At 39.5% G+C, this 14,198-nt stretch overlaps 1 protein-coding gene across 1 annotated transcript in view; it reads right to left on the minus strand.

The window, feature by feature from the left end:
• Window positions 1-13,871, minus strand: part of otofa (otoferlin a) — a 91,901-nt gene extending 78,030 nt beyond the window's left edge. The window contains exons 1-2 of the mRNA XM_037685877.1: window positions 13,747-13,871; window positions 2,635-2,693 (exon numbers count right to left, since the gene is read on the minus strand). Coding sequence (XP_037541805.1) covers window positions 2,635-2,693; window positions 13,747-13,828 — 141 coding nt within the window. The 5' untranslated portion in view covers window positions 13,829-13,871. The remainder of the gene's footprint in view (window positions 1-2,634; window positions 2,694-13,746) is intronic.
• Window positions 13,872-14,198: the final 327 nt, after the last annotated feature.

Here is a 14,198-nt window from a genome sequence, read left to right on the forward strand (position 1 = left end):
AAGACACAAACAAATCTGAGAACTTTATTAGGACTTCAGTCTTTTTCAAGCACTAATTACTTACCTTTTTTTTCTGAACAGTACTGAAATGTTATTAAGGGGCTTTTTGACAACTGTTGATGACACTTTCACATAAGACTGTCTCTACTGGTGCTTTGCCACTGTCTCATCTCTCAACGGTTCTGCACCGCACCGTACCAGTTAAGGGCCGACCCACTGTCAGTACCCATCCCCACTCAGCCCAGTATATGGGTTCATCTTGTTCATGGTTTTAAGCGAACTGCTTCGAGGTGATGATTTTGACGTGAGCAGACAGCAGCTGTTGATTGGCCAGCGGACGACATCACTGGATGACCAGCACAGCTGCAAACCACTGAACCTCCATTTTCTCTCTGATCATGTTCAATGTATGTTTTTTTTCTAGTTTCTGGTATGGAAGCTCGAAAAATAGTGCTGCGGACCACTGATGAGGTCTAGACCTTCCTAACTTCATTGGTCAATGTTAGGATTCAGCAGAGCGTCACACACAATGACCCGTTACAATACAATGATGATACGGCCCACAGAGAGGGGAAACAAGTCACCGTGGCAAATCGCCTACACCTGAGCAGAACCGATAAGTCGAGAACCGAGTGGAGTCGGGCTTATCAATGGCAAAGAGGCTTATAACAGTTTAAACCAGAATTTTTTAAATATTTAGTAAACAAAGAACTGTGCCAAAGTCTCAAGTCATCTCTTGTTTCTTTGAATTATGCTCCTCAGGTGTCTGTTTAATTTATATTATTAAGTTATCTTAATCAATATTTATGGAAATTATCCGAAGGTCTTGTCTGCTTTTCAGCTTATTTATGGTACAGTATTTTTTTTATTATTGTAACAATAATTGTTCAGCTGCATAACTCTGGCTCATGAATAACTCAGGAACAATAAGCCTCCCAAACTGAAAGCAGAAAACACATAACAGACAAGAAAGCTAAAACAATTTTAAATCTTTAAACACATTGTTACAAGCAGTCAGTTACAAATACAACTGGTTTAGAATATATTTAGCTGCATCTATTATACAAATCAAGGATATCAATTTGACAGCAACAAAATAATTCTCAAAATCTATTAGCTGTAATTTGTCATATAGTCAGTGATGAACTGATACATCTGCCAGGTCCTTTGTCCCATTGTTTTATTTTAGGACTTTTCTTTATCTACTTAACGCATGTTTTAAAGCACATAGGTTGTCATTATGAGGTACAAGAGGTTAACAGAAAATAAGTGAAAAAAAAAAAAAAAACTCCAACCGAAAACTTCAAAAGACCTTCCAAAAGTTTGAAGAAATATTCAATTAAACAGGTTTAAAGAATTTAAAGTCTGGCTCCTTGAAGGATTAAAGAAAGAAACTAAAAATGTCTCACACAGTCACACAGTGAGGCCTGTTTGTACCTCAGTTCTTGAAAAAGGAACATGAAGAAAACTTCCTCATAATGTAAATGTATTCACGTGGTTACTTTGAGGATTCAGTGTCTTATTAAGGGAAAAAAGTCAATGGAACCAAATACAGTGAACCCTCGTTTTTCACTGGGGTTACGTTCCAAAAAGAACCCGTGATAGGCGAAATCCGTGAAGTAGTAACCTTTATTTTTTTTACAATTATTATACAATGAAATACTCCATAATACATTCAACCAAAGAACAAAGCCTTTTTACAGGCCCAAGCATTTGTTTAACAAATAAAAGTACTGTATAAACGTTTTTTTTTACAAATAACTACAGTAACTACTGAGACTGTTTAGCCAATCAGAATGCAGAACACAATGCACGATGCAAATCCGTGAAGCAGCGAGACCGTGAAAGGTGGTTATAGCGAGGGTTCACTGTAACCAGCATTATTTTAAAAAGTCATGAAAATATCTTTTTTACTTGCTCTTCCAGATTACAAATATTTTCATGAAACCCTTGAGGGACATTTAAATGTATGCGATACATGGTCACGATTTTTTATTTATTTCTTTATTATTTTTCCTGCTCTTAGTTCAGAAATCAACTGTGCCCTGTGGTGATGCTAAACCGGGGCTATTCAACTAAATTGCTCCGGGGGCCACAGTTACTGAAAGCCAAGAGCTCAGGGGCTGGACATCCAGCAGTTATTGTCATTAAATAAGCTTGTTCTACAGTTTAAATTCTAGTTTTATTTAAAAATGAACCCATTGCTGAGCCGAACTGAGCTCACCAGTGAACCTGATTTGTCCCGCGGGCTGCCATTTGAATAACCCTGTGGGAAACCATCTGATTAAATCCCAAAAATTTAGTCTCCAGTTTGCAGCTCTGTCACTTCGTAGTGAAACTGAATCACTTTATTCCAGACTTAAATAGAAACAATACAATTTAGAAACTTTATACATGGTTTTAAATAAAACCCTGAGATTGTTTTGATCTCACAAAAGCTGAAAAAGTGACCCACTTTTAGTGTTTAAGCTCCATCCAACCAAACGGACTCTAAGTAAACCTTATTCTTTCACTGCTAATTATTGACTTTCCAGCACGGTTCATTAGGAAAACCTGCAACCTGTGAAATCAGCGCGATTTTATCTGATTATTTTAGAGCAGCCGGGATGAGACGGAGTAAACGAAGACACTGACCTCATTAAAGTGAGCCACCTCCTCACAGTTCTCTGCCACGCGGCTGAAGAAGGGCAGACCTGAAACACGCAGAAGGATTTGAAGGTTAAAAGGCAGCAAAGTTTAGATGATTCTTATTATCTCACTTTCAGAAGGTAAAGGTACAGCAGGGGCATCTCCACTGCGAACAAAAGTGCTCTTAGATCACGTTTTTTCTGCTTCCATAATGAAAAACCTTTTTAGTCACATGAAGTTTGAAATGATGTTTACTCTGGAGCAGAATGCATAAATATTCTTGACTAAATGGTGTCAATGAAGCTAAAAGTAATTACATACATCTACACTTTTTAATTCAAAGATACACTATTCTAAAATATATTTAGTGGTTTGTGCCCATTACATGATCAGAATGTTAAATGTTTTCTCATTTATTAAATAAAGTTTTCTCTCAGTTTTTAGGTATTACTGTTTGTCAGGTGTCAAAAAAATGTATGTCATTGTGCTTCATCTAAATGTTTTATAAACTTTGACATCACTGTTTAATTTACATTACATGGTTCTTCTGGAAGAGATATACCACTTCCTGCTGGATGCACCCAAGGCTGCACTGGAAATATCATTAGCTTGAGCTGTTTATGTTTGCAAACAACCACATAATGTGAGCCTGACAGCAGCGTAAAGGTTAATAAAACAGGGTTCACGTTAAATGTTGACATTAGCATGGTTTCAAGATTTCAGCAATCCACTTTGGTCTTGCTTTAACTAACCGTTAGCTTGTCAGTCTGGTCAGAATTTTGTTCAAATATCCATCTACAACAGGTGAGATATTTATTAGACCATTATACCATACTTCAAAAGATTTGAACTATCATTTGTGGAAGTTTGGAGCCACTGAATTAATTGATTAAACTGTTTTTGGACTCCCAACTCATCCACATCACAACCCTCATGATTAAACATGATTACACTCCTCTAACCACAATGAGATGTAAAAGGGAGATAAACGGAAAATGCAGCAAACATTTACAAAGCAGTCATAATTTTTTGTAATAAAAGCATATCCCTCTCATCTTTTAACAATCTGTTGTTGCGGTGTTTATCCCCTCACTGCACAGAAACCTGATTCTCTCATCAGTGCTTCAGCTTCTGCTCACCTGGTTTGCTTTGTGGCTCTTATGAATGGTCCCTCTCTGCTTTGTTGTTTGTCTTTGTGTAACCGGGGCTTTCACGACACACAAACACACACAGAGCTGCAAAGTTAATAAAGCCTCTGTCACCTTGGCTTTAATGTTTGACTAGAAACCACTGATTTGACCCAGCTCTGATATTATTAAAATCATGCGGTGAGGGCGTCTTTTGTTCATTTGAAGAAAGAAAAACAGCTGTTAGAATTAAAAAGATGTCAGCTGAAAAGTTATTCAACTTCCTCCTTACATCTCACCAGGTCAAAAAGGCTGTTCTTATTCACTGCAAACATTCCTGTCTCCTTCACATCACTGCTCGACTCAATGTAATCTTAAGAAATCCACGTGTCTTTTGAAGTAAATTTTTAAAAGTAAATATGCTTCAGGGTTAAAGTGGGAGAGACAACACTCCTACTACATTATTGATAAGAATGGCTCTGCTCTCACAGGAGTGTTTTCATCCAACTGGAGACGTGGGCTTGGAAAAGTAGATTACATGAGGCTTATATAATGCGCTCAGCCTCAAACTAAAGAGACGTTCTGCCAATCAGCTCGGCTTTTAGATTCGATCAAACAGAAAGAGATGAAGAAACAGAAAGCAGAGTTGAGTGAAATACAAAAGGAACAGACTTTGAATAAAGAAAAAGAATATTATCTGTGTTAGGTGATGGGAATAAAAGGAGAAGAGCAGGATAGGAAACACTCAAACAAAAAGTTTGTCTCAAGTTTTATGTGTTAATTTGGGATGAAACGTTAAAAAGAAACTTAAATCTGATATGAATGTAATTTGTTTGTCCATCATCGGTCTGCTTTAACACCTACCGGTCATCTTTATTTCTTTGTGCTCCTGTTTTCTTTAGGTGTCTTAGCACTAAACAGTAATGGTTTATATATCGAACAAGTGCCACAATGAAAACTCTGTCAGCCAGTAGTTGTTAGTTAAAATGTTCCAGGCAGAAAAACTTAATTCGGATATGTTGCCAGTTAAAACACCTGAGCAGTATAAATAAGTATAAATGCTGAATGTTAAAGACACAGATTTGAAGATGAGAACATTGATGAAAGCAGTAAAACGATATCTACAGGACTGCACAATGTGTTTAAACCTTTAAATTGGTATTGGAATGATTGTGATAAATCTCAGACACGAACTGTATGACAGAAAAAAACTCAACATACCACTTTATTTAGATACACCATGCTATTACTGAGCTGGACCTCCATTGGCCTTCAGAACTGTTTTAATTCTTTGTGGCATGAATCCATAAAGTCTGCTGTAGCTCATCATCTTCAGAGTTGGACATGTTTGATGTTCAGAGATTTATTCTGTAGACCTTGGTTGCAACAAGTGGTTATTTGAGTTATTGTTGCCTTTCGGTCATCTCGAACCAGTTTGTCCTCTGACCTTTGACATCAACAAGGCATTTTTAATCCACTCACTTTCCACTAACTGGATGTGTTTGCCCTCTTTTTTTTTTTTTTTTTACATTTTCTGTACTAAAGATGTGTGAAGAACAAAGTAGATCCATGGTTTCTGAAATACTCAAACCAGCTTGTCTGGCACCAACAACCACAGTCAAAACTTCATGTGGGGAAAATATGGGTGTATCACAACTGGTATGGTCATCGCAGTATTTAACAATAATATTGCGGTAGCATGTTTTCCAGCATCACGGAACACTAAAGTAAACAAACTTTTGCATGTTTTTATCTTTATATATATTTTTAATTAATTTCTGCACACTTATAATTGTTCTTCAGGCTCTGACGAGTGCCGAGGAGCAACGAGTCCTGGAGGGCCTTTTCTTTGATAAAAGTAAGGGCTAGATAACAGCATGAATTCATCAAAGACGTGTCACAAACTCAATTAATTTCTGATGTTCAGTCTTCATGGTGACCTTGCTGCACTGATTATCTCTGCTTTTTAAAAAAACAACTGCAGTTTTAGTTTTACCGGAGCAGAAATGCTTTAAATTTTATGTTTTTTTAATGTCTGTTGAAATAAGAGACATTTATCTTCTAAAAAGTGATTATGGGCTGAATTATTTAATTTTATTTTTATTATTTATTTATTTTTAAGCTATGTCTTGCTTATCATGTGGCTTCTGCTTCATACTGTGAGTAACCCTTCAAATATATGCTATATATGCTTAAATTAGATTTCAGACAGGATTTTTACTTAAAAATGGCTAAAATACCGTTTAGGCTTTTAAACTGAGCAATATTGATGGAAAAGTATTTGAAACCTCTCTTAAAGTGGCTAAAGGAAATTCAACTAAAAGAAAACGTTGCAGAATCTAAAAGCATAAAGCATAATGCAGACATTTGTGATTAAAAAAAGGACAACACTCATCTCTCTGTTCATCTTGGTTTTACTCTTTGAGGGGTAAAACATCAGCAGGGACATAAATATTGCCAAAGATCTTCTGATACCTGACAGCACTACTTTAAAACGTCAGCAGATTACATTTAAGTATGGTTTGATACCTCTGGATCTGGGCAGTTTGCCATAATCCAAAAGAAATTTGTAGACATGTTTCACTGTAAAACTGTTTGACTGTCAGGTAATGCTGCAGATGGATGAGAATAAACACTGAAGTAAATCTGTGCTGGCATCAACATGTAAATAAAATCCTTTCTTTGGGGGGACTCCATCAGAAAACACACCTAAATGTGCATTCTGCTTACACCATTACACCCCCATTCAATGCTTTCAAAGTTATAAATGTTTTTATTTGTGTGAGTTTGATACAGATGAAAAAGTGTGTGTTTGTCTTTGATTTTGAGTTTTTTTTTTTCCTACTTCAGTGACAAACGGCTCAGAACCAGTAAAACACCACCTCACAAGCATGAAGAAAGAGGGGCTTGATTTTTCTGACAGATGTCTTCCTCTCCAGACAGGAAGTTTTTAGAGCTGAAGGAACTCAGGAAACTCTACTGACAGGTTGGAGGGAAAAATACGACTCAATATACTGAAACAAAGGAGAAGACTGACACAAGAACAGTAAACAGAAGTGTTTTTGTAAAGGAAACTCACCTTTTATCATATTTTCTATTTCATATTGTGAAATAAATCAACTTCCAACTATGCAAAAAGACATAAAGGAAACTTTGACATAAAGGGGATAAAAGCAACTTCACAAATGCAGCTCCCTATGATTGAACAGACTTATCTTTAGATATAATTGTGTTTTAATTTGAATCAGATGAATATCAGACTGTTTATACTATTTAGTTAGAAAGTCAAATCTTGGTGGCAAAATATGTAATTATCACTCCAAGAAAAGCAGATGCTAATCACATGATGTGCCACGATGATTCATTATTATATGAGTTTGATTTCTTCTCCCATGTGTTCAGTGTCTCTCATATAAATTAAATTAAAATGTAATAAATAAATAAAAATCTTAAAAACATAAAAACAGTATAATTACAGTATTTGAAAATCTCATAACCACATCTTATTCACAATGGAACATAATAAACATATCAAATGTCTAAACTATAATGTACCATTTGGGGGGGAAAATAAACTATTTTAAATTTGATGGCAACAACGCATACAAAAAGTTGGGACAGGCAACAAAAGACTGTCAGTAAAAATGGTGCAAATGAAAAAAAAGCTAGAGAGAACATTTTGCTACAAATTTGGGTAATTGGAAACAAATCACTCCTCCTTGAATCATGGTGGAGGAGTTTGAGTGCCTGAATGACACTAGGAGAAACAACTGCCCCTGGGTCTCCTAAGGCATACTGGTCCTAGGTGACAGGCCAGACAAAGAGCAATTCCAAAGACTCATATGGACAGAAAACAGCAAAGAGCTCAGTGTCCTTTGTCTGGACATGGGTTACCAGGGCTTCACCCTGGCCAGGCCTGGGGGAGAGGTTGATGGTGAGCGTCTGGTGACCGGATCTCTACCCATGGGGTCCAGCCAGGCTCAGCCTGAACGAGCAACATGTGTGGTGGTTCCCTTCTTCAAAAAGGGGGACTGGAGGGTGTGCTCTAATTTTAGGGGTATCACTCTCCTTAGCCTCCCTGGGAAAGCCTTTTCAGGGGTACTGGAGAAGTGAATCCGATCATTGGTCGAACCCTGGATACAGGAGGAACAATGTGGGTTTTGTCCTGGCCATGGAACACTGGACCAGCTCTTTACCCTCACTAGGGTCCTCAAGGGGTGAAGGGAGTTTGCACATTCTGTCAGCATCTGTTTTGTGGACTTGGAGAAGGCATTCAACCATGTTCCTTAGGGAACACTGTGGGAGGTGCCTCGTGAGTACGGGATTGGGGGCCCGTTGCTACGAGCTGTTCGGTCCCTATACAAGTGGTGCAAGAGTTTGGTTTGCATTGTTGGTAGTAAGTCGGACCACTTCAGGTGGTATATGGACACCGCCAGAGCAGCCTGTCCTCAACTTTCATGGACAGAATGTCTTGGTGCAGCCAGGGGGCAGTGGGAGTCCAGTTTGATGGCCTCAGGTTTCTGTCTCTGCTATTAGCAGATGATGTGGTCTTATTGGTGTCATCGTACCTTGACCTTCAGCTCTCACTAGAGCGGTTTACAGCTGAGTGTGAAGCTGTTGGGATGAGAATCAGCACCTGAGGCGATGGTCCTCAATTAGAAAAGGGTGGATGGCTCTCTTTGAGTCGAGGGTGAGGTTCTGCCTCAAGTGGAGGAGTTCAAGTATCTTGGGGTTTTGTTCACAAGTGAGGGAAGAATGGAGCAGAATATTGACAGATGTATCAGTGCAGTATCAGCAGTACTTCAGACTCTGAGCTGGTTCATTGTGGTGAAGATGGAGCTGAGCTGTAAGGCGAAGCTCTCTGTTTGCCGGTTGGTCTATGTTCCTACCCTCATCTATGGCTACGAACTCTGGGTATTGACCGAAATAGCGAGATTGCAGATACAGGTGGTTGAAATAAGTTTCATCCACAGGGTAGCTGGACTCTCCCTTACAGATGGGGTGAGAAGTTCAGTTATACAGGAGAGACTCAGAGTAGAGCTCCTCCACATCAAGAGGAGCCAGTTGAAGTGGTTCGGACATCTGATAAGGATGCTTTCAGGGCGCCTTCATAGGGATGCGCTTGGGGCATGTCCGACAGGGAGGAGACTCCGGGGAAGACCCAGGACACACTGGAGAGACTATGTCACTCAGTTGGCCTGGGAATGCTTTGGAAACCTCCCAGAAGAGCTGGAAAAGGAGGCTTGTGGAAAAAGATGTCTGGGCCTCCCTGCTTAAGCTGCCACCCCTGCAACTCAATGTGGAACAAGAGTAAAATGATGGATGGATGGATGGATGGATGGAAACAAATCAGTGCAAAGACTGGGTATAAAGATCATTTCAGAGAGCTTGAAGGGTGGGCAAAGATGGGCAAAGTTTCATGAGTCTGCAAAAAACTACCTAAAGTAGAGAAATAATGAAAATTTGGAAGACTTTGAATATCCCCTCCTCTACATTTCATAATATTATCAAAAAATTTTAAGAATGCAGAGAAATCTCTGAACATAAAAACAAGACAAAAAGTTAATAAGTTGCACGTCTGTGATCTTCAAGTCCTCAGACAGCACTGCATTATAAACATGTCTGATTCTGTGATGGACATCACTGGGCTCAGGAACACTGCATCCAATCATTATCTGTAAACACAGTTCAGTGGGCCATTCACAAATGTTGCTTAAAGCTCAATCATACAAAGAAGTGGCCGTATGTGAACACCATTCAGAAACATAGCCGTCTTCACTGGGCCAAAACTCATTTTAAATGGACTGAGGCAAGATGGCAAACTTCTGATATCAGAGAAATCAAAATTTGAAATTATTTTTAGAAACCACAAAAATCCAATCTTCCATGCTAAAGAGAGGAGGAACTATCTGGCCTGCACACATCAATGGCACAAGGTTTTAGAACAAATGTTCCCATCCAGACATCTTTTATTAAAGAGACCGTGCACATTTCAGTAAGACAACGCAAAACCACATACTGCATCCATTACGACAGCATGTCTTTGTAGTAGAGGAGTCCAGGTGCTGAACTGGCCTGCCTGAAGTCCTGATCTCTCACCAAATTAAAACATTTGAAGCACCATAACATGGAACAAAAACCTCCATCAAAGAAGAACCCTTAACTGTTAAATGGCTAAATTTTTACATCAAACCAGAATGGGACAACATTCATCTCCAAAATCAATTCCTTAGTTTAGACATGTGATATTTATTAAATTTGCACATCATTGCATTCTGGTTTAATTTACATTTCATACAACGTCCTAACTTTTTAGGGATTTTGGAAAAAGTTAGATAAAACAGGAAATTAAGTTAGATAAAATGGGAATAAAAACATGTAGAGAGAGACAAAACTAGCTAAACACAAGAAGTGTTGAACAAAATCTATTTCTGCAACAAAACCAAGATTTACAAAAGCATGCCAGAGGATATTAACAAAAATAAGGCAAAATCTAAGACCAAAACTATTGATTTTTGAAATTTGCAACATTGTAATAAAAAGGAAACCTTTAGGGAGTCAAAAGTTTTTATGACAGACCTTTTTTTATTTCAAATGTGTTCATCCATCCATCCATCCATTATCTTTTACCCGCTTATTCCATTTTGGGTCACGGGGGTCGCTGGTGCCCATGTCCAGCAATCACTGTGCGAGGGGCGGGGTACACCCTGGACGGGTCGCAAGTCCATCACAGGGACACATAGAGACAAACGAGACAAACAACCATTCACTCTCTCACTCACACCTAGGGACAATTTAGAGTTACCAATCAGCCTAACATGCATGTTTTTGGTCTGTGGGAGGAAACCGGAGCACCCGGAGAAAACCCACGCATGCACGGAGAGAACATGCAAACTCCACCCAGAAAGGCCCCTGGACCGGGGTTTGAACCAGGGACCTGCTCGCTGAGAGGCAGCAGCTCTACCAGTTGTGCCACCGTGCTGCCTCAAATGTGTTCAGTATACAGTAAATAACTTTTGTGTTGGCCTCATCTATCTATACTAAAGATCCTGTGTTTTGATAATTAAAAACGATTTTAAAATATCATACACGTTAGGCCTGTCACGATAAACAATAAATCAATCACATGATAAATGAAAATTATCGACCGTATTTTTATTTATCGGCTGATAATTCTCTCTTTCTACTGAAGACACTGGATGACAAAAAGCTCAACGCCGGTGCTCTTCACTGACCCCTCCATTTCTCTTTTCTCTTTAAAATATGTTTTAACGATCCAAAATCGCATTTTTGAATCATTAAAAGCAACTAACCCGAGAAGCTAAGCTACAAGCTAAGCTAACAGGCGGACCTCGGAAAAAACCTGTCTTGTCGAAGCTCCAAAATTCACGGTTGAAACTAGGGGTGCACCGATTGCAGTTTTCTGGACGATCACCGATCACTGATTTCTAAAAAGTCTGACCTGACGATTCCGATTTTGGCCGAAACCGATTGTGTTTTATAAGCAACACTGTCAGGTGTTACAAGGTCACAATGCACCTTCAATTTTCCATTATTATTTTGTTGAAAAACATACCCTTGAACAATATCCTAGAAACAATAAAATTTGTTTTAAACTGGCCATGAGGTAGTGCTCTGAAATATAAATGGTTTAGACAATTGTTGTTAAAACTAAAAAAATCGGTAAAATCGGTTTCTCATTCAAGTATCGGCCGATTTCCGATTTCCCAAAATTAAGGAAATCTGGGCCGATAAATTGGCCGGCCGATTTATCAGTGCTCCCCTAGTTGAAATCCGTGCCTTCATGTTAAAAGTTGTTTTTCTCAGAATAAAGAAGCGGAGAAACTGCCTTATACTGCCATCCGGTGGTTGAAAATAGGTACAACACTCAAAACAAATTAACCAATTCTTCTTAAATTTGACAATAATTACTAATTGTTATCAAATTTCAAACAATATTATCGTTTAACGCAATAATTTCTGAGACAATTAATGGCCCAGCAAAATTTGTTGTTGTGACATCCTAATACACATCTGTTAAAAACATATGATAATCTTGACTAACGTACATAATGAGCAACATAAAATAAAGACGCGCACACACACACACACAAACAAACATACACAAGCACATTGAGTGTTTTCTTCAGACTGTTTTTGGCTTATTTACTCTCTTTTTATTAGCCTAACTTTAAATAAAGCCTTCAGTTAACACCAATAATCACAAAGGACGGTTGTTTTATGTTCCCTAAAGTAAAGAAGACCGCCTCAACTCTAGTCGTAGTATGACTCACATGGATATTTGACATGATAAATAGATGAACTGCAGCTACAGAGCTGACAGCTGGACCATGGAGGAAAAAAGCTGAGCATCTCAGTTCTGAGCAGGATGTCACGCTTCAAGTAACATCAAGACTCTGGTGAAATCACTGCAGCACAGAGCTCAACACTCAGAGCCGCTCTGTCCTAAAGCAACACACACCGTGGGTCTTATTACGTCTTCCACGACTGCGATGCTGACAGCGGGTTTTTAAAACATCTGAACACCTGTCATAGAGCACCGATCGCTGACCAAGGTGCTAAATCCCCTCCTGGTTCTGATTCATCTTATCTCACACACAACCACTAAGGTATATGAATGAATCCACTGAACCTTCCCCACCTGGGCTCCTTCCCCTGTAATTTACTACAGTCCTCTGTTTATGATGCTTCCTGTCTGGTGAAAAACGTGCAAGAGAAAATGAACTGATAATTACTCTTAAGAAATACCCCAGCATAACATTCTCTTAGGGGAGCTAATAAAAAAACAGTGAGGAAGCAAATAAGTTTGAGTCAGGTATTCTGGATGGATTCTTCTTAGTTGAAACATTTTGTCTTTTATCCCAGAAAAACTTCTTCAGTCTGAGGAGCTGCAACAAACTCAGTCAGGTTATGGGGTCACCAGGACTCTGTACCACAGAGCAGACAGCGTCCAGATAAACCCAGGAGCCAGGGAGAAGGAGAAATCCCACTCAAGACAGGACCTGGAGCAATGTGGATATCCTAACTGGACCTTTCTGAAAGCAGAGAAGAAACCCAAACAGGACTCCAGCCATCCATCAGGTGAAAAGGAGGAACCAAGACCCAAACCAGTGGTTGTTCTGTATGTTGCGAGAGTTTCAGAGAAACTGAGATGTTTATTTTCTAAACATGACATCCCAGTGGCTTTTAAACCCCAAAATACATTACAGCAAAGACTGGTTCATCCCAAAGATCTGGTCCCCTGCCAAATTGTGTATGTTGTTCTGTGCTAGGAGGACTGTGATCAGTTATACACTGTGTAAACAAAGCAGCCGCTGGCCAAAAGGATGGCCCAGCACAGAAGATCAACATCATCAGGCCAGGACTCTGTGGTCTACATTCATCTGCAGACCAATGGTCACTTGTTCAGGGATGAAGATGTTCACATCCTGGATAGAGAGGAACAATGGTTTGAGAGAGGAGTAAAGGAAGCCATCTTTGTGAAGAGGACCTACCTGCCTCTGTGACCAGCAGTCCCCCTCTTACAAAGCCGTTATTGCATCACTCGGCCCTCAGCCATCACTAACGCTTTGTTGTTAGACTGGTGGTCCTCATTTTGCATGTGAACAGCTAGTTTTGGCTGTCACCAACAGATTGGTTGATTCACTCTGAGGAGGTGCTATTTATAAGACTGAGTTTGTTGCAGCTCCTCAGACTGAAGAAGTCTTTTGGATAAAAAACAAAACGCTTCAACAAAGAAGAATCCATCCAGAGGACCTGACTCAACCTGGTTAGATGGATTATTGAAAATGCATCAGGACATCAGTGAGGTAGCAATAAAATCACAACATATCTCCATGGATTTATCCCAAAAATATTATTTAAACACAATAAAAAGAATTAAAGTTTGATTAGTCATGTGTTATTATTAACAGAACTAAAAATTCTGCTATGATAAGTGGTTTTATTTTGTCCCATCCAGTTATCTTACCTCTGAATGTAACTTTGGCGATCCGGTCACCTCTGCCCCGCAGGTGAGCCACCGTCTTCAGGTGAACCACTAGAGCCATCATGAGTCCACTCTGAGCAGGAGGGGGGAGTGATTTGACCCCCCCACAGATCAAACTTCTACCGCTTTGGCGCAATCAGCGCGTCTTTACGTGAGACTCTGCTCCGCTCTGGATGCGCTCTGCCCCCAAAACCGCGGTCCTTAATGACGTCACGGACATTTAGAAGGCGATGAAGCTGAGAGAAACAGGAAAAAAGTGAAAATAAATAAACAAGTAAATAAAAATAAAAATCCAGTTCGCGTTTACTCCAACTCTGAGCTCCGTGGCTGCCCTGCTCCTTGGCTCAGCTGGTGCTGGATTTAACTTGCGCAGGAAGGGTGCGGGGGGGGGGGGGGGGGGGGGGGTGGGGGTGTTGGGCTGCCTGTTGGTGGGG

The sequence above is a fragment of the Nematolebias whitei genome, chromosome 12 (genome assembly GCF_014905685.2).
Source record: "Nematolebias whitei isolate Nwh7 chromosome 12, NemWhi1, whole genome shotgun sequence".
NCBI lineage: Eukaryota > Metazoa > Chordata > Actinopteri > Cyprinodontiformes > Rivulidae > Nematolebias > Nematolebias whitei.